The sequence below is a fragment of the Eubalaena glacialis genome, chromosome 1 (assembly GCF_028564815.1).
Source record: "Eubalaena glacialis isolate mEubGla1 chromosome 1, mEubGla1.1.hap2.+ XY, whole genome shotgun sequence".
Taxonomy (NCBI): Eukaryota; Metazoa; Chordata; class Mammalia; order Artiodactyla; family Balaenidae; genus Eubalaena; species Eubalaena glacialis.
In genome coordinates, this window is record NC_083716.1 from 124884988 (window position 1) to 124907127 (window position 22140).

General features: G+C 40.9%; 1 protein-coding gene across 5 annotated transcripts in view; it reads right to left on the reverse strand.

Annotated features, from left to right (window-relative positions):
- Positions 1-22140, reverse strand: part of NCKAP5 (NCK associated protein 5) — a 1042158-nt gene that overhangs the window by 284689 nt on the left and 735329 nt on the right. For all 5 annotated transcript variants that reach the window (XM_061199363.1, XM_061199362.1, XM_061199380.1 and 2 more), the window contains one exon: positions 17233-17382. In XM_061199363.1, the coding sequence (XP_061055346.1) occupies positions 17233-17382 (150 nt within the window). The remainder of the gene's footprint in view (positions 1-17232; positions 17383-22140) is intronic.

Here is a 22140-nt window from a genome sequence, read left to right on the forward strand (position 1 = left end):
GGATGGAACTACCGGGAGAGAGAAACAACCTTTCAGTGGTTTTGCTGATGCAGTGGGAGCCAAGCCTTGGAAGCTTCTGGTTGCCATCTTCGCCAGCACATGGAGAGGGCCTGCCCATGAACGAAACCAACTTACAGGACAGCAAGGCTGGGAGAAGGGAAAAGCTCCCTGACGTGGTCTGGCCCCCTGCACTCATCCATGCCTTCATCCATGGTTACAGCTCGGTTACTAGTTACAGTCTGAGTAGGGACGCTATGACTTACAGCTGGAAGAGTGATCACAAATAGAGTACCTTGAAAGAATAGCAGGATTGCCTGCGTTGTCGTTTTCCCAAGAAATTAGATCTCCAAAACTGTTTCAGCGACCCATGGACCCTCCTATCACTGTAGCCTATGCTGAGCAACATGGTGGCTCCATGGAGGGTGGGTTGGGTGCTTTTCCCTAGCTGTGCAGCCCCGTCAGAGCCATTTCTGGGATTCTTAATTTTGGAGAGCCACTGCTTCACTTAAATGGACATGAAGAAATCTATCTGCATAGCTGTATAACTTTGTGAAAAGAATAGTCATGCTGTAAATATTCTATTAAAATATGTGTGTATAAAGGCTTACATACCAGGACACTCATCACCACATTATAATAATGAAAAAGTATCAACAACCTAAGTAGCCAACAGAAAGTGATTAAATAAATGATACTCAGCATCCATTTGATAAATTTCTACATGGCCATCAAATCATACTTTAAGGATCACTGAATAACATGGGGAATATTTTTGATACATTACACAAAAGAGCAAGCTACTATCTGTATAAAGCGACATTTTATGATTTCCTAATTTGATTAAGTAGAGCAGGGAAAAAAAGACTGAAAATATACGCACTAAAATGTTATTAGCAGATATTTCTGATTGGTATAATTACAATTTATCCATTTCCTTACATTTTCCTAATTTTCTATAATGTGTCTATTGACTACCTTTATAATCAGAAATTTACTAGTACAAAGTTACATACTGGCATAGGAAGGGATTTTTTTTTAAACTTCAAGCCTGTTTACCAAAGAGGAGTTTTTGTCTCTAATCCTAACTTAGTGATTGTTGCTAAGTGACCCACAGTTGGAGACAAATTAATCAGGAGAAAGATGTACACCGGGTACCTTAAGACAGGGATGTCTGGAGCTACCTGTCAGCAAGCTGTCACAGAATCTAAAGATTAGAAGGAAACAGGGATTTCTACTCAGACAACCACCAGCATGCTGCTTTATAACTTTTAAAATTTCTTTTTATATTGTCTGAGGATAGGAGAGGATAAAACTGAGAGGAAGAGGAAGGTAAGAACTTGAAGCCAATCAGGAGGGCTATGCAACAGACTGTTTCTCTCATCAGCAGAGAGCCAAGGCCAAACCTGGGCATTTCAAACCCACAGCCATGGCACGGGAGCCATCAAAGGGCAGGCTAGAAGCCACGTCTGAGCACTTTTGATCATAAACGTTCCTCAGGCTCAAAAGTTCTCTGGCATTGGGCACACGTGGGAAGGGCTTCTGCACCTAGGTTTGAAGATTCTGGGAAAGTTCTACTCATGACTGGGGGCGCAAAGACAGGTTAGATTAAAAAGTGGTTGAGACCAATGAAACTGTGTTGGGTTTGGTACTGAACTGGACCTAAGGTGTTTGAAGAGTTTTCAGTATCACTCTAAAAGCTGTATCAGTGGTTCTCAATTCTGTCTGTGCATCTGAATCACCCTCAGCGTTTTGTAAAAGCACAGATGTTTAGTTCCCATCTTAGACTTAAAAGACTTGGAATTTCCTGAGTTGTCTCATAGGCATCTGACTTCAGAAGCTCTGTTTCTGCATAGGTTTTATCCCTCTTGTCTGCTTGCAGATTTCACTGTTACATTTATATTTCTTGCTCCTGCATGGTGGATTTCACCCTTTCCACTGGATGGTTCCCACGGGCGCACCAGCATGCCCTAATGTCACCTGTCTTTTTCCAAGAGCTCCTCTTGTATGATGTCTCTCTTCAGCTATGACTCTCCCCCATGTTGGCTGCACTTCACAGGAAAACTAAGAAGAGCTGTCTGTCTCCATGATGTCTCCATGTCCTTACCTTCCCACCCACTCAATCAGAAACTGTTGTTATCAAGCTTTTAGCTAACCCATCCCTCACCAGAGCTAGCTAGGATTTCCGTTTCCTCTTGCTATTCTCTCCTCAGCATTCAACAAGGCTGCCCTTGGAACACTTTCTTCTTTAGGCTTCCATGACCCCTCATCTTTCTGATTTTCCTCCTACCACACTAGCTGCTGTTTCCCAGTCTCACTTGCGAGCTCCTCTTCCTCTGCTGGACCACCAAGAAAGGGGCGCCCCAGGGCTCTGTCTTCTGCCTCCTTAAGGTCCACCTTTACACGTACTTCTGATACGACCTTATTAAATCCTACAACATAGAATGTCATCTACATGCTGATGACTCTCAAAGCCATATCTCTAGCCCTGACCTTGGCTTTGGATATCCAACTGCCTATCGAACACGATCACTTGAATGTTTAATAAGCATCTCAACTCAACGTGGACACAACAGATTGGTGATTCTACATTCCTTCCCCCAAGTCACCTCTCCTCCTAGCGTTGCCTCTCTCAGAAATTTGGAACAACCCTATATTCAGCTGCTAAGGTCAAAAACCTAAAAGTCACCCTTATTTCTCATTTTCTCTTATAGTCCACATCCTATCCTTCAGTAATTCCAAAAGGTTTTACTTCTAAAATATGTTCTTCCTTGACCATTTCTTGCCAGCATAGCACAGTGAAACCATACAACTGGAAGTCAAATTCTGACTCTCACACTTAACATGACCTTAGCCAAGTTACCCAACTTGTCTGGGGCTCAGTTTCCTAATCTGTAAAATGGGGATGATAATAATCCTATGTGCCCCACTCCACAGGGTTGTTATGAAGATTAAAATAGTGTGTGTGTGTTTGTACATGTGTATATATGTGTTTATGTGTGAATGTCATCATTGTTATTCCCCACTAGTTCAATGATATTACTATACAGTTTTATTATTTTTATTCCCTGGTAGTCCTATGTACCTACCCTAGATAGGTCTAATGGCATGTTTTGTCAGGAATCTGAAACAACCTCCTACCTGGTTTTCCTGTCTCTACCTCTGTCCCACTATTAGCCCTCAAACCAGCAAGAATTGTCTTTCTAAAGCACAAGTCAGATCACGCTACTTCCCTAGTTAAAAAAATTTTACTGGCTTCCCTTTACATGTATCATTATGTTCAAAGTCTTTACTGTGACTGTGACCTAGAAGGCTTTACAGGGTCTAGCCTCTGTCTACCTCTCTGAACTCAATTTCCTTCCAGTTTTCAAATCTTATACCTTATTTCCCCAGGACAAAGTTCTTACTTCTGTTTCTCTAAATGGCCAAGCTTTCTACCATCTCTGGGCTTTCACACTTGCAGTTTCTTCTTGTTCTTCTTCCAGATCCTCACACAGCTGTCTCCTTTTTTTTTTTCTTTCTTTTCTTTTTTTTTTAATGCTTGAGTATTTATTTTCTAAAATTAGTAAAACTGCCTCTTTTTAAAGTAGGAGTTGGGTATGGGGAATTGCCTATGAAATGACAGAAAACATTATTACAAATGGCATACTAGCCTTAAAGAGTTGAGGTTTCCTTTTTGAGGCATTAGATAAACTTGAATAAACATACACAGTAAAGGAATGAGCTGGACTGTGTGGGATAATTCTTAAGAAATTAGGGGTCAGCACTCCTTTTTAAAAAAAATAAATTTATTTATTTATTTTTGGCTGTGTTGGGTTTTCGTTGCTGCGTGCGGCTTTCTCTAGTTAAAGCGAGCGGGGGCTGCTCTTCATTGCTGTGTGCAGGCTTCTCATTGTGGTGGCTTCTCTTGATGTGGAGCACCGGCTCTAGGCGTGCGGGCTTCAGTAGCTGTGGCACGCGGGCTCAGTAGTTGTGGCTTGTGGGCTCTCGAGCGCAGGCTCTGTAGTTGTGGCACACGGGCTTAGTTGCTCCGCGGCATGTGGGATCTTCCTGGACCAGGGCTCGAACCCGTGTCCCCTGCATTGGCAGGCGGATTCTTAACCACTGTGCCACCAGAGAAGTTCCATGTCTCCTTTTTATTATTTATATCACCTCCACATGGCCCGATTTGAGAAGCCACTGTAGGTAAGTACCTCTCCTGTTTCCATCCCCAGGCTCTCTACTATTATATCACCTCATTTTTTTCTTATTCAGAGGGTCTTATTTGTCTGCTCATTTCTTTTTTGCTTATTTATTATTTTATTTAAGTATGTACATCTGTCTCATTCTCTGGGGTTGAGGACCATAAAAATTGATCAAATCCCAGTGTCTAGAACAGCATTTGGTCCACAGAAGGCATTCAATAGATATCTACTGACTACAAACTCAACATATAATTGTGGTGTGCGGCCAGATTTGAGAAATACTATTTTAAACTACTTCATTTTAAACAGGAGTTACCAATTAACAAGAATGCTTACCATTAGCACTTTAATTGTCCTATTTTCATGGAAAGTATAACTGAGTCGAGAAAGCTGTTATTCACTTTAACACATTTAAGTGTCATATTTTTTTCTGCATAAATTACATCTTTCCTATAAGAAGCCAAGTTCTTCTGACCTTGAGTCTGTAACTAAGGCTTTAGAAAGTACCTGGAGGCTCAGAACGCCCAGGTGGTCTCAGGCCAGTACTCCTCCTGGCTAGAGTCTGGGAATCAGAGATGTGATGGGAGTTGAGAGTGAGCAAAGGGATGTCCAGCTTGATTTCTAGGTGTGAAGTTGGTTAATGCAGCGCTCCCCAACCTTTTTGGCACCAGGGACCAGTTTCATGGAAGACAATTTTTCCACGGATGGGGGGTGGGGGGGTGAGGGGAATGGTTCCGGTGGTAATGTGAGTGATGCAGAGTGGCAGATGAAGCTCGCCTGCCGCTCACCTCCTGCTGTGCGGCCCACTTCCTAACAGGCCACCGACTGATAACCTGTCCTCGGCCCAGGGGCTGGGGACCCCTGGCTTAATGCATGGAGAGAAAGGGCTTGTTGGTGTGTGGGGAGGCGGTCTAGAGACAAGCAATCATGTATTTCAAGGAGCATGCCAAGAGCAAACCTGGGGCTTGAGGCCAAAGCCCAGGAGTAGAGAACAGGGAAGGCACAAAGTCAAATCAATGGACTGTGGAGGTCAAGTCTGGGAAGATCCTTTAAATCAGTGGTCTGGGATGGGGTGGGAAAAAAGGAGTGGTCTGTGACACAGGGGCCTGTGACATGGTGGCGCTGTGCCATTGAAAATGGTGAGCTCTGTTTTGAGAAAGCAGTCTCTGAGACAGCAGCCATGGAAGTCTAAACTTTTCTAAAAAACAGAATACAACACACCTAGCACTTAAGAGTTACAGAAAACAAGCAGCATCCAGATTGCCCACGTGGTCCTTACAGCACAGACATAAAATACACCAAATGGTTTCTCCATCAGACATCAGGACCCTAAACAAAAATTATAATTTACACCCAGGGGAAGCAGTTGCTGGATGGTGAGGGTAAGTGTCTTACTCCTCTTCATGAATGACTTAACAATTGCTAAAACCAAGGCACTGAGAAAACAACTGCTAAGAGGAGAAAGAAAATGTGTGAAATGCATGTGTATATGAAATTATTATTTTGAACTGATGGCCCAGGAGGTTTTTTCTTTTTTTGGAAGGTAAAATGTCTTATTTAGCAAAATACCTTGATGAGCCAGGGAATGGCATGGAATGAGACCATGAATGGGGTGTAGGGACCGATAAAGCTCTATGTAGTAAAGTGATAAGGAGCAAGGCTGTGGAGAGGGAGTGAGCAGGAAAGCATTAGCTACGCTCTATGGCAGGAGGCTGGGAATTGAGGAGAAGGGGCTAATGAGGAATGCCCAGCAGCTGAAGGACTTGCAGGCGGAGCCATCTAAAGGCCAAGTGCAAAGCCCTTAGCCTTGGGGATGTTATGCATGACCACATATCCTTTGTGGGGTTGGATTTTGGGAAAAGTAGGTAAAGTGGATTCTGTTTCACATGAGATTGTTTCTGAAAGGAAAAGAAAGAGGGATTGAAAGTTGAGTGGGGTAGGAACTCAGCCCCAGGAATGACCACAGGAGGGAACGACACTGGGGTGGGATTGGTGGTGGGGATGGGAGCCCTAGACTTTCCTCAGGTTGGGGGATCTGATGCTTGGACAACATATACTTAATTCTCAAAATCAGGGACAGCTCAGCTACAATCTAAGCTGTTTTTTTTTTTTTAATTTATTTTATTGGAGATTCAAGATGGCGGAGGAGTAGGTGGACGTGGAGTTCATCTCTCTCCATGGATGCATCAGGAATACATCTATAGATGCAACAATTCTCACAGAACAGTGGCTGAAAACTAGCAGAAGACCTTGGACAACAGAAAGGACTATAAAGATCCCTGCATAACTGGGTGGGACGGAAAAAAGAAGGGAGAAGGAGGAGGAGAGGAAGCAGGATGGGACCCGCACCCTGGTGTGGGGGAGCCGAAGCAGAGGAGAGATTCCTGAATTTGGGGAAACCCCCTCTCCAACTGGGAAATTGACTGAGGCAGAAGGGAAGCATTTGAGGCTGTCAGAAGAGGGTGAAGCGGCTTATCTGTGGCAGACAGGACAGAGGGAGAAATACACAGATGGTCCGTACCATGGCCCTACATGCCCCGGACAGGGATATGTGTTCACCGGTGTGCAAGGGGGCGGGGAGCTGGTGCATGGGGATTGGAGAACAGGCCCAGAGCGAGAACTGCTGTTGGCTGTGGGGAGACGGACCGAGGAGACAGTAGGGAGGAAATCCGCAGCAGGGAATGCTACAGAGGAAGACTGGACTGCCATGGAAGCGGGGCGCTACTGCTGAGTCACACACAGGGGGAGGAGCCGCTATTGTAATCTCTCTCTCCCCACGTGCCGGCGCCTGCCGACGACAATAAAAGAAGCCCGCTCAGGGCTGGCTCTTGTGCGCCAGCTGCCGAGCAATAAAAAAAAGCTCCCTCAGAGGTGGCCCTAATGTGGGCAATAAAAAAAAAAAAGCCCTTTCAGGGTTGGCCCTCGCACACCTGCTGCCAGGCACCAGAAAAACCCCAGCCAGGGCTGGCCCTCATGTGCCTTATGCCAAACACCAGAAAAGGCCCTCACTAGGGCCATATCTCTTGTGCCCCGTGGCCGCCGCTTCCCTGCGCATTTGGCACTACCAGGACTCCCGCGATCCAAACAGTCATACCACCTCTGTGCCCGGTCCTCACAAGGGCAGACCCAAGAGCTCCAAGGCAGCCTCAGGACCAGACTCCAGTGGGTGGACCACACGCAGAGGTGGGGATAAAACCAAAGCTGAACCCCAGGGATGGGGTGACTAAGAAAGAAGATCGAAAATCTTTCCATCAGCTGTACAAGCTGCATATTAAATCCCCATGATCAGCTAGGTAGCCCCTGTGTCTATGGAATATCTGAGTACACAATGAGTGTTCCCACAAATGAAAACAGTCTAGCTCTGGCAGCTGTGGACTTTGGGGGCAGCACACGCAGGAACTGGGCCAGATCAGAGTCTGAGGGGTCACCACAGGGCCCACAGCAGGTCCAGAGACCAGCCCAGAGGCAGAGGAGGGCATCCTGGGGAGGCGGAGGAGGGCTGTGGCTCACGGCGTGTGCAAGGACACTTACAGTGTAGACCCCAGGGAAACATAATTATTACTATTAATTTTATTATGTTTTGAATCATTCTGTTGTTGGTTCTATTTTTTTTTTTTTTTTTTTTGGTTTCTTTCTTTTTCTTTCTTTGTTGTTTTAGTTTTTTTTTTTTTTTTTTTAGTCTTTTGGGATCTCTGTGTTTTGTAACATATTTTTATTTTTTAGTTTTACTTTTTTTTTTATACATTTCTATTTTTACTCTGCTCTTCTGTTGTTCTGTGTTCTTTACCCTTATTTTTTTCTTCCTATTTTTTTACATAACAAATATATATCTATGTGTATATATATTTGTTTCCATTTCTACTTTGCCTTTCTGTTGTCCTGTGTTTTTTCCCTTTTTATGTTATTTTATTATTTTTTAAATCATTTTTATTGGCTGTTCTGTTTCCTTGCTTTGTTCTTCAGCTGGCACACTGCTTTTCTTTTGTTCTTAGGGTGTGTGTTTTTGTTAGTTTTAATCCTAATTGTTTGATTTCATTTTTGAGTTCTTCTATTTGTCTAGTTGTTCTTTTACTTTTTGTTTTATTTGGCTCTGTTTTTGTTTCTTTTATGTCTGTGTGTTTCCTTGTTTCTGGTTTTGTTTGTTTGATTTTGTTTTTACCATTTCTTCAGGGTTTTGTCTTTTTCTTTCTTTAATATACTTTCTTTTTTTATTTTTTGTAGTTCTGTTTCTACGTTGCTTTTCTGTTGTTCTGTGTCCTTTCTCCTTTCTCTTTTTCTTTTTTTTTTTTATAACATTTCTGGCAGTTTGTTCTGTTTCTTTGCTTCATTCTCCAGTTAGCACTCTGCTTTGGTTTTGTTTTTTGGTTCTGGGTTTTTGTCAGCTTTCTTCTTAATTGTTTGATTTTGTTCTTGGGTTCCTTTGTTTCTCTGGTTGTTCGCTTGCTTTTTGTTTTATTTGGTTCTGTTTTTGTTTCTTTTGTGTGAGTGCGTGTTTCCTTGTTTCTGTTTCTGTTTGATTTTACTTTTTACCATTTGTCAGGGGTTTTGTTAGTCTTTTTTTTTGTTTTTTAATCCCATTTATTGCTGGGACGAGTGACTTGCGGGGTCTTGGTCCCTTGACCACAAGTCGGGCCTGAGGCTCTGGAGTGGGAGCACCAAGTCCAGGATGCTGGACCACTAGAGAATCCCCGGCCCCAGGGAAGATTAATCGCCGAGAGCTCTCATGGAGGCCTCTATCTGAATCCAAGACCTGGCTCCACCCACCTGGCAGCAGCTCCCAGTGCCAGACGCCTCACACCAAACAACAAACAAGACAAGAACACAAACCCACCCATCAGCACACAGACTTCTTAATATCATACTAAGCTCACAGACACCCCAAAACACACCACCTGACATGGCCCTGCTCATCAGAGGGAAAACACTCAGCTCCACCGACCAGAACGCAGGCACCGGTCCCTCCCATCAGGAAGCCTACACAAGACACTGGACCAACCCCACCACTGGGGGCAGAGAACAGAAGCAAAAGGAACTAAAACCCTGTACCCCAGGGAAAGGAGACCTTAAATACTGTAAATTAGACAAAATGAGAAGACAGAGAAATATCCTACATGCAAAAGAGCAAGATAAAAACCCATAAGACAGAAAAAATGAAGAAGAAATAGGCAAACTACCTGAAAAAGAATTCAGAGTAATGATAGTAAGGATGATCCAAAATCTTGGAAATAGAATGGAGAAAAGACAAGAAACGTTTAACAAGAACCTAGAAGAACGAAAGAGCAAACAAACAGTAATGAACAACACAATAACTGAAATTAAAAATACTCTAAAAGGAATCAGTAGCAGAATAAGTGAGGCAGAAGAACGGATAAGTGAGCTGGAAGATCGAATGGTGGAGATAACTGCTGCAGAGCAGAACAAAGAAAAAAGAATCAAAAGAATGGAGGACAGTGGAGACCTCTGGGACAGCATTAAGCACACCAACATTCGAATTATAGGGGTCCCAGAAGAACAAGAAAAAAAGAAAGGGTCTGAGAAAATATTTGAAGGGATTATAGTTGAAAACTTCCCCAAGATGGGAAAGGAAATAGTCAATCAAGTCCAGGAAGCGCAGAGAGTCCCATATAGGACAAATCCAAGGAGAAACACTCTGAGACACATATAAATCAAACTAACAAAAAGTAAACACAAAGAAAAAATATTAAAAGCGGCAAGGGAAAAGCAACAAATACCATACAAGGGAATCCCCATAAGGTTAACAGCTGATCTTTCAGCAGAAATTCTACAGGCCAGAAGGGAGTGCAAGATATATTTAAAGTAATGAAAGGGAAAATCCTACAACCAAGATTACTCTATCCAGCAAGGATCTCATTCAGATTCGATGGAGAAATTAAAACCTTTACAGACAAGCAAAAGTTAAGAGAATTCAGCACCACCAAACCAGCTTTACAACAAATGCTAAAGGAACTTCTCTAGGCAGGAAACACAAGAGAAGGAAAGGACTTACAAAAATAAATGCAAAACAATTAAGAAAATGGTAATAGGAACATACATATCAATAACTACCTTAAATGTAAATGGATGAAGTGCCCCAAGCAAAATACACAGACTGGCTGAATGGATACAAAACCAAGACCCATATATATGCTGTCTACAAGAGACCCACTTCAGACCTAGGGACACATACAGACTGAAAGTGAGGGGATGGAAAAAGATATTCCATGCAAATGGAAATCAAAAGAAAGCTGGAGTAGCAATACTCAGACAAAATAGACTTTAAAATAAAGACTATTACAAGAGACAAGGATATATAATGATCAAGGAATCAATCCAAGAAGAAGATATAACAATAGTAAATATCTATGCACCCAACAGAGGAGCACCTCAATACATATGGAAAATGCTAACAGCCATAAAAGGGGAAATCGACAGTAACACAATAATAGTAGGGGACTTTAACACTGCACTTTCACCAATGCACAGATCATCCAAACAGAAAATAAATAAGGAAACACAAGCTTTAAATGACACATTAGACTAGATGGACTTAATTGATATTTATGGGACATTCCATCCAAAAACAACAGAATACACTTTCTTTTCAAGTGCACACAGAACATTCTCGAGGATAGATCATATCTTGAGTGAAAAATCAAGCCTTGGTAAATTTAAGAAAACTGAAATCGTATCAAGTATCTTTTCCAACCACAACACTATGAGACTAGATATCAATTACAGGAAAGAAAACTGTAAAAAATACAAACACATGGAAGCTAAACAATACGCTATTAAACAACCAAGAGATCACTGAAAAAATCAAAGAGGAAATCAAAATATACCTAGAAACAAGTGACAATGAAAATACAACGACCCAAAACCTATAACCTATGGGATGTAGCAAAAGCAGTCCTAAGAGGGAAGTTTATAGCAATACAATCCTACCTCAAGATATAAGAAACATCTCAAATAAACAACCTAACCTTACACCTAATGCAATTAGAGAAAGAAGGACAAAAAGAAAAAAGCCCAAAGTTAGCAGAAGGAAAGAAATCATAAAGATGAGATGAGAAATTAATGAAAAAGAAATGAAGGAAAAAATAGCTAAGATCAATAAAACTAAAAGCTGGTTCTTTAAGAAGATAAACAAAATTGACAAACCATTAGCCAGACTCATCAGGAAAAAAAGGGAGAAGACTCAAATCAACAGAATTAGAAATGAAAAAGGAGAAGTAACAACTTACACCACAGAAATAGAAAGGATCATGAGAGACTACTACAAGCAACTATACGCCAATAAAACAGAAAACCTGGAAGAACTGGACCATTTCTTAGAAAAGTACAACCTTCCAAGACTGAACCAGGAAGAAACAGAAAACAAGAAGAGACCAATCATAAGCACTGAAATTGAAATTGTGATTAAAAATCTTCCAACAAACAAAATCCCAGGGCCTGATGGCTTCACAGGTGAACTCTGTCAAATATTTAGAGAAGAGCTAACACCGATCCTTCTCAAACTCTTCCAAAATATAGCAGAGGGAGGAACACTCCCAAAAGCATTCTACGAGGCCACCATCACCCTGACATGAAAACCAGACAAAGATGTCACCAAAAAAAGAAAACTACAGGCCAATATCACTGATGAACACAGATGCAAAAATCATCAACAAAATACTAGCAAAAGAATCCAACAGCACATTAAAAGGATCATACACCATGATCAAGTGGGGTTTATCCCAAGAATGCAAGGATTCTTCAATATATGCAAATCAGTCAGTGTGATACACCACATTAACAAACTGAAGGATAAAAATCATATGATAATCTCAATAGATGCAGAAAAAACTTCTACCAAACTTCAACCCCCATTTATGATAAAAACTCTCCAGAAAGTAGGCATAGAGGGAACTTACTAAACATAATAAAAGCATATATGACAAACCCACAGCCAACATCATTCTCATTGGTGAAAAACTGAAAGCATTTCCTCTAAGATCAGGAACAAGACAAGGGTGCCCAGTCTCACCACTATTATTCAACATAGTTTTGGAAGTTTTAGCCACAGCAATCAGAGAAGAAAAAGAAATTAAAGGAATCCAAATTGGAAAAGAAGAAGTAAAACTGTCACTGTTTGCAGATGACATGATACTATACATAGAAAATCCTAAAGATGTCACCAGAAAACTACTAGACCTAATCAATGAATTTGGTAAAGTAGCAAGACACAAAATTAATGCATAGAAACCTCTTGCATTCCTATACACTAACAATGAAAAATCAGAAAGAGAAATCAAGGAAACACTCCCATTTACCACTGCAACAAAATGAGTAAAATACCTAGGAATAAACCTACCTAAGGAGGCAAAAGACCTGTATGCAGCAAACTATAAGATAGTGATGAAAGAAATCAAAGATGATATAAACAGATGGAAAGATACGCCATGTTCTTGGATTGAAAGAATCAACATTGTGAAAATGAATACTACCCAAAGCAATCTACAGATTCAATGCAATCCGTATCAAATTAGCAATGGCATTTTTCACAGAACTAAAACAAAATATTTCCCAATTTGTATGGAAACACAAAAGAACCCGAACAGCCAAAGCAATCTTGAGAAAGAAAAACAGAGCTGGAGGAATCAGGCTCCCTGACTTCAGACTATACTAAAAAGCAACAGTAATCAAGAAAGTATGGTACTGGCACAAAAACAGAAACACAGATTAATGGAACAGGATAGAAAGCCCAGAGATAAACCCATGCACATATGGTCACCTTATCTTTGACAAAGGAGGCAAGAATATACAATGGAGAAAAGACAGTCTCTTCAATAAGTGGAGTTGGGAAAACTGGACAGCTACATGTAAAAGAATGAAATTAGAACACTCCCTAACACCATACACAAAAATAAACTCAAAGTGGATTAAAGACCTAAATGTAAGGCCAGACACTATCAAACTCTTAGAGGAAAACATAGGCAGAACACTCTATGACATAAATCACAGAAAGATCCTTTTTGACCCACCTTCTAGAGAAATGCAAATAAAATAAAAAATAAACAAATGGGACCTAATGAAACTTAAAAGCTTTTGCACAGCAAAGGAAACCATACACAAGATGAAAAGACAACCCTTAGAATGGGAGAATATATTTACAAATGAAGCAACTGACAAAGGATTAATCTCCAAAATATACAAGCAGCTCATGCAGCTCAATATCAAAAAACAAACAACCCAATCCAAAAATGGGCAGAAGACCTAAATAGACATTTCTCCAAAGAAGATATACAGATTGCCAGCAAACACATGAAAGAATGTTCAACATCACTAATCATTAGAGAAATGCAAATCAAAACTCCAATGAGGTATCCCCTCACACTGGTCAGAATGGCCATCATCAAAAAATCTACAAACAATAAATGCTGGAGAGGGTGTGGAGAAAAGGGAACCCTCCTGCACTGTTGGTTGTAATGTAAATTGATACAGCCACTATGGAGAACGGTATGGAGGTTCCTTAAAAAACTAAAAATAGAACAATCCCACTACTGGGCATATACCTTGAGAAAACCATAATTCAAAAAGATGCATATACCACAATGTTCATTGAAGCACTATTTACAATTTCTAGGACATGGAAACAACCTAAATGTCCATCGACAGATGAATGGATAAAGAAGATGTGGCACATATATACAATGGAATATTACTCAGCCATAAAAGGAACGAAATTGAATTATTTGTAATGAGGTGGATGGACCTAGAGACTGTCATACAGAGTGAAGTAAGTCAGAAAGAGAAAAACAAATACCGTATGCTAACACACATATATGGAATCTAAAAAACGGTACTGATGAACCTAGTGGCAGGGCAGGAATAAAAACGCAGACGTAGAGAACGGACTTGAGGACACAGTGGAGGAAGGGTAAGCTGGGACGAAGTGAGAGAGTGGCATAGACATATATACACTACCAAATGTAAAACCGATAGGTAGTGGGAAGAAGCCGCATAGCACAGGGAGATCAGCTCGGTGCTTTGTGACCACCTAGAGGGGTGGGATAGGGAGGGTGAGAGGGAGGCTCAAGAGGGAGGGGATATGGGGATATATGTGTACTTATAGCTGATTCACTTTGCTGTATAACAGAAACTAACACAACATTGTAAAGCAATTATACTCCAATAAAGATATTAAAAAAATAAAATTTATTTTATTCATGTACAGTTGATTTACTGTGTTGTGTTAATTTCTGTACAGCAAAGTGATTCAGTTACACATATATATACACACACATTCTTTTTCATATTCTTTTCCATTATGGTTTATCACAGGATACTGAATACAGTTCTCTGTGCTATACAGTAGGACCTTGTTGTTTATCCATTCTATATATAATAGTTTGCAACTGCTAATCTCAAACTCCCAATCCATTCCTCCCTAGGCTGGTTTTGAATAACATAGTGATATTCATCAAGAACATAATATTAAAAGTAAGTTTGTGTCGCTTCTTTTCTGCACCTTCTTGGGACCTGTTTGTGGAGCAGGAATTAAGGAAATCTGTTTTCCATCACCCTGACAACCATCCCTCTCTGCTCCTACCACACCAGGGGCCAAGGGATTAAGGTACACAAATACGGTTGTTTCAAAAATACACTGATGGAAAATAGTTTTGTTTTTCTAAAATCTTACTGAATGACATCAAAATTCACCCAAATAATTTTGAAGCATTATGGTTAATTCACCTGCAATCTTGCAAAAGAGCATTTTGTTAAAGTGTATAAATCTATGTGGGGGGTCTGTGACCAGCTATGATTACGATCCGTCAAAAGCAGCCCTCTATCTTTTCACAGTAATTGCTAACTTATGCAAAGGATTCTATACAGAGAACACAAATAGTAAATTTTAAAAAATGAAATAAAGTAAAATGAAATTCATATGAAAATCAGATGATGTATGAGTGTGTGTGTATGTGGGGTATGTCTATATGTGATACGATTTCTTTTTATTATCTGTTTAAGTAGACAATAGTGAGATTTGGGAGCAAAGAAGAGAGTTCATTTACTATTGAGCAAAGAATTTTACAGAACAAGCTATGACACTGACTAGAGAACATTAATTTAGAAAATAAAATATGTTTGTAAATTAAAATTGCGGGGCTTCATGGCATTTAGAGATATCATCTATTGCATCCAAATGATGCTGGAGGCAAGAGCTGTTGCCTCAAGTGTAAAGATCTCTGTGAAAGGAAAAAAAAATAGTGCTTCTCATTTACTCAGTGAGGGTTTAAGAAACATTTGCTGCCAAAGGTATTTTTTAAATACTTTTAGCTTGATTAAGTAAAATGTCCTTCACAAAGTTGTCTCAGTGACAATTAGATGAACTAAAAGCAATGTGCACCGCAATCATCAACAAAACTAACAATTTAAGTATACGGTTCTAGGGAAATAAATTGTAATATCAACTCCTTCCTACTATTAAATCCAGTTAATTCAACCTCAAGACAAAGCCATCAGTTCTCAAAACTCTCAGATAACCACCTCGGTTTCCCTTGAGAAGGCTTTCCCACTTTTCATGGTGATTATATTAAAAACAATAAAACTATGAGAACCTTTGGGGAAACAGGGGTGATTATTGGCCCTTTGCTGAAAAGGAACCATCAGTGGTTCCCTAAATTGACCTCTCTTCTGCCCCATATGTGACAGCACGCACTTAAGTCACTCCTGTGTAGAGCAGCTGAAGTTTTTCATTCATAGTTCTTATATTAATCATTGCATTCAGATAAATGGGGGAAAAATCATGTAAGGAAAGGCAGGAGCCTTGGAGTAGGAGGATAGAGAAGACCATATGCCAGGCACTGCCTTACAAATATTAACTCACTTAACCCTCGATACTTCCCTGAAAGGAAAGTTACTATTATCATCCCCAGTTTTGCAGTTGAGGAAACAGACACACAGAGAGCCTAATTAATTTGCCTAAGGTTTCAAAACTAGAAAATAATAGAACTGAGATTCAAACCCAACTCCAAAGTCCATAATCTTATTTATTTTGCTTCACTATTGCTGAGGAAATTAAGTAAAAATGGCATGCACCTACAGACAAGGTGGTAGGTTAGGGTTAGGGTCAGGATTGCAGAAACCAACTGTAGAAAACAAGATCTCTCGAGGTCTTATTTCTTCACATTACTGCAGGAAGTTTCAGGATTCTGTAGACACTATGGAAGAACTACATTTTTAGATACTGGTTGAAGGTCCCTTGTGCCTAGTTTAAGAAAAGGCAGGCTTACCATAGTCCTTGCTTAAAAATGATTACGTCCCAGTTCTATATGCAAACAGAACATTTATTGAAAGTAGGTAAGCCAACTCATGGAAAAAGCCATCTTTGCTAGATCTTTCAGCATGTGACCTAATAACTGAAATGCTCTTTGAGGACTGCTATAAATATTCAGGAATTAACACTCTAAGTGATGTCAAATGCCACTAAGTAATAGACCAGAGTTTTCAAACTGTTTTGGAGGACTACAGTGGTTGAAAACCCTCCTTAAAGCACCCCTTAGCTCAACTTCACCTCTATTTTTATATGTCTTACATGGTGCACTTCTGCACAAGCTTTTTTGTTTTTTGAAGAAATAGCTCTACTGCTTAAAATTACTTTTCTTACAATCGCCCTTACATAGAATTCAATATTTTGTTTATTCATTCACTTATTTGATCATTAGGCATTGGGAAACAAAGCGAAATATCACATAGCCCTTCCCTCAAGGAACTTGCAATTTCAGGGAAACTGATCCAGTTTGAGGGTCAAACTGAAAGTAAGATGAATTATTGATCTATGCACTTTTTTAAGGCAGTACAATCATAGTCACTAGGTCAAGACTCTTTCAGGGTCACAAATTTTAACTCTGTGCTCATCATTGACAAAGGCATCCCAATGGGAGCTACTAGACCCTATTAGTCTGGGAGACCTAAGAAAGGAAGATTTATATTCACTCAAAAGCGGGGCCAATACAGGAAGCAGAACACAGTTATTTTTCTGTAAACGTGTAAAAATGGTTCCATTTCTTACCTCTAGAGCCTTCAATCTTTCTAACAGCAATTTGGTCTTTTCTTTCCCCTCATCTGCACTGCTGCCTTCACTCCTTGAATCCTCATCTACCACCATGTGACGGTCTTCCAAAGCTTCCTTGTGTTTTCTCTCTTCCTCTGACAGTTTTTCCTGAAGCAAGAAAGAATTGTTGCTTTCAATAATCTCCACTGAAAAATAAGCCAGAGTTTAAGGTTGAGAAGTTTGGAACCTCCCTACTCTTTTTGCATTCTTTCCGGGGCTGAGGTAGAGAAGGTTTTGCTAAACAAATTCTGAGTGGGGCTTATATTAGTAAACACAGTAGATAATTTTAATGAATCTTGGTGGGACAACTCATTGAGTCACCACCACTGCACATGTCCTCTGCTCTGTTGGAGAAGTGACCAAGCCCATAAAAACAGTAGGTGGAGTCATGTGGTTAATCCATTTTTATATGCAGCATGAAATTCAGCTGTGCTCTAAACTGGGGAAAAATAAGTCAACCTTGATACCTTGACTTGTGAACAGCTTAGCTCCTCAAAATAAGATCATCAAAGTCACTGGACATGCAACCATTCAATTAATTTAAGGGAAAAGAAAATATCACAAAATATTGAAATGATAATGATTTCAGAATTCTAAGCTGAAACCATTTAGTTCCTTTGGCTCACTAATGACATGGCTCTTAAGGGCCCTATAGTTCCCTTTCTAACACTCCAGGATTTGTACTAGAGCCTTGAGGCAGACATAAAATGTTATCTTGTCTTCCCTCCCTGTTTGCTGGAGGCTCCTCACTCAACCTTGTCTCTGGCAGCTCTTTGGAAGTTGAGAAGTATTAATTTGAGCCTCATGATTGGCTCTTGTTTTCAAGGGAAAAAGAAATGTCAAGAGCCTATCATATAAAAATAAAATTTCATCCATTTTTGTACATACATCAAGACACCGTGCCACAGAATCAGGTGACATCATTCCATCACACTTTTTAATTCTAACCACAATGCTGCAGAAATCCTTGTATTAATAACAGCTGGTTGGCAACCATGTGGGCTAAACTGGATTATCAATGGTGAGAGGCTTCTTTATATTTAGCATTAAACTAAGATCATTTGCAAATACAGAAGCACAAAAAATATGATTCTTAACCTTTAAGCACTTAAAAAATCTACTGAGAAAAGAATAGCATAACTGGGGAAAAAAAAAACAGGTTTTCAAACTGTGCTCACAAAAGTACTTTGGAAGTCCTGAAATTATTTAACTTATTTTTTGAAAATAAGATATGAAGTAAGTAAAAACATCAACGTATATGTACACATATATAAGTATACATGTGTATGTATAGATATATAAAACACTGGAGACTACATAGAAACTTGACCCATGTTAATCTATACAGATAAACAGGTGTTAATCTGTTTCCTACAGATTTCAAGATATAATTTCCATTTCTTTATATGAATGTGCAACTGACTAGGCAGGTGATAGCTCTTCATGAAATCAGGCCTGGGCAAGTCCACATACAATGTACAGGTGTGTTCACTTCTGCAGCAGGTGTAAGTTCAGCTCAGATTCATGCTCAGCAAGTTTAATGTGCAGATCCTCAGGCCGGGACAAAAATCCAGGTTATAACTGTATTTTTACAGCTTTGATTCTTTAAGGTTTGTTCACTCAGCAGACTTTCACTTCCATGATAAGAAACTTGAAATCTGCAGAGTTACCAACACAATTTTGAAATAAAGAGGTCCTTCTACTTCTCTTTCAAGATTTGGGATCACTGTAATTAAACACTAACTTGGGACTGGAAAGCAAGCTTTTAAAAAATATCATCTAGGGAGGGACCTTCAAGATGGCGGAGGAGTAAGACATGGAGATCACCTTCCTCCCCACAAATACATCAAAAATACATCTACATGTGGAATGACTCCTACAGAACACCTACGGAATGCTGGCAGAAGACCTCAGACCTCCCAAAAGGCAAGAAACTCCCCACATACCTGGGTAGGGCAAAAGAAAAAAGGAAAAACAGAGACAAAAGAATAGGGACGGGACCTGCACCAGTGGGAGGGAGCTGTGAAGGAGGAAAGGTGTCCACACACTAGGAAGCCCCTTCGTGGGCGGAGACTGTGGGTGGCAGAGGGGGTAAGCTTCAGAGCCACGGAGGAGAGCGCAGCCACAGGGGTGCAAAGGGCAAAGTGGAGAGATTCCCGCACAGAGGATCGGTGCCGAGCAGCACTCACCAGCCTGACAGGCTTGTGTGCTCCCCGGCCGGGGCAGGCGGGGGCTGGGAGCTGAGGCTCGGGCTTCGGAGGTCGGACCCCAGGGAGAGGACTGGGGTTGGCTGCGTGAACACAGTCTGAAGGGGGCTAGTGCGCCACGGCTAGCCGGGAGGGAGTCTGGGAACAAGTCTGGACCTGCCTAAGAGGCAAGAGACCATTGTTTCGGGGTGCACGAGGAAAGGGGATTCAGAGCACCGCCTAAATGAGCTCCAGAGACAGGCTCGAGCTGCAGCTATCAGCGCGGACCCCAGAGACAGGCATGAGATGCTAAGGCTGCTGCTGCAGCCACCAAGAAGCCTGTGTGCAAGCACAGGTCACTCTCCACACCTCCCCTCCCGGGAGTCTGTGCAGCCCGCCACTGCCAGGGTCCCGTGATCCAGGGACAACTTTCCCGGGACAACACATGGCACCTCAGGCTGGTGCAACGTCATGCTGGCCTCTGCCGCCGCAGGCTCACCCCACATTCCATACCCCTCCCTCCCCTCGGCCTGAGTGAGCCAGAGCCCCCTAATCAGCTGCTCCTTTAACCCCCTCCTGTCTGGGTGAAGAACAGACGCCCTCAGGAGACCTACACGCAGAGCCGGGGCCAAATCCAAAGCTGAACCCCAGGAGCTGTGCGAACAAAGAAGAGAAAGGGAAATCTCTCCCAGCAGCCTCAGGAGCAGCAGATTAAATCTCCACAATCAACTTGATGTACCTGCATCTGTGGAATACCTGAATAAACAACGAATCATCCCAAAATTGAGGCGGTGGACTTTAGGAGCAACTGTAGACTTGGGGTTTGCTTTCTGCATCTAATTTGTTTCTGGTTTTATGTTTTTCTTAGTTTAGTATTTAAAGCTTATTATCATTGGTAGATTTGTTTATTGATTTGCTTGCTCTATTCCTTTTTTTTAATATACATATTTTTCCTTTTTCTCTTTTTCTGAGTGTGTATGTGTATGCTTCTTTCTGTGATTTCGTCTGTATAGCTTTGCTTTTACAATTTGTCCTAGGGTTCTGTCTGTCTGTTTTTTTTGTTTGTTTTTTGTATAGTTTTTAGTGCTTGTTATTATTGCTGGATTTGGTTTTAGGTCTGGCTGCTCTCTTCTTTCTTTTTCTTATTAACTTTTTAAATTTTGAATAATATACTTTTAAATTTTTTATTTTAATAACTATTTTCTGTTCCTTCTTCCTCCCTCCCTCTCTCCCTCTCTCTCCCTCTCTCTCTCTCTCTCTCTTTCTCTCTTTCTCTCTTTCTCCCTTTTCTTCTGAGCCATGTGGCTGACAGGGTCGTGGTGCTCTGGCCAGGTGTCAGGCCTGAGCCTCTGAGGTGGGGGAACCGAGTTCAGGACATTGGTCCACCAGAGACCTCCCAGCTCCAAGTAATATCAAATGCTGAAAGCTCTCCCAGAGATCTCCATCTCAACGCTAAGACCCAGCTCCACTCAATGACCAGCAAGCTACAGTGCTGGACACCCTATGCCAAACAACTAGCAAGACAGGAACACAACCCCACCCATTAGCAGAAAGGCTACCTAAAATCATTATAAGGTCACAGACGCCCCAAAACACACAACCGGACGTGGTCCTGCCCACGAGAAAGACAAGATCCAGCCTCATCCACCAGAACACAGGCATCAGTCCCCTCCACCAGGAAGCTTACACAACCCACTGAACCAACCTTAGCCACTGGGGGCAGACACCAAAAACAATGGGAACTATGAACCTGCAGCCTGAGAAAAGGAGACCCCAAACACAGTAAGTTAACCAAAATGAGAAGATGGAGAAATACACAGCAGATGAAGGAGCAAAGTAAAAACCCACCAGACCTAACAAATGAAGAGGAATTAGGCAATCTACCTGAAAAAGAATTCAGAGTAATGATAGTAAAGATGATTCAAAATCTTGGAAATAGAATGGAGAAAATACAGGAAGCATTTAACAAGGACCTAGAAGAACTAAAGAGCAAACAAACAATGATGAACAACACAATAAATGAAATTAAAAATTCTCTAGAAGGAACCAATAGCAGAAGAACTGAGGCAGAAGAACAGATAAGTGATCTGTAACATAAAATAGTGGAAATAACTACCACAGAGCAGAATAAAGAAAAAAGGATGAAAAGAATTGAGGACAGTCTCAGAGACCTCTGGGACAACATTAAACGCATCAACATTCAAATTACAGGGGTCGCAGAAGAAGAAGAACAAAAGAAATGGTCTGAGAAAATATTTGAAGAGATTAAAACTTCCCTAATATGGGAAAGGAAATAGTCAGTCAACTCCAGGAAGTGCAAAGAGTCCCATACAGGATAAATCCAAGGAGAAACACACCAAGACACATATTAATCAAACTGTCAACAATTAAATACAAAGACAAAATATTAAAAGCAGCAAGGGAAAAGCAACAAATAACAAACCAGGGAATCTCCATAAGGTTAACAGCTGATCTTTCAGCAGAAACTCTGCAAGCCAGAAGGAAGTAGCAGGACATATTTAAGTGATGAAAAGGAAAAACCTATAACCAAGATTACTCTATCCAGCAAGGATCTCATTCAGATTCGATGGAGAAATTAAAACCTTTACAGACAAGCAAAAGTTAGAATTCAGCACCACCAAACCAGCTTTACAACAAATGCTAAAGGAACTTCTCTAGG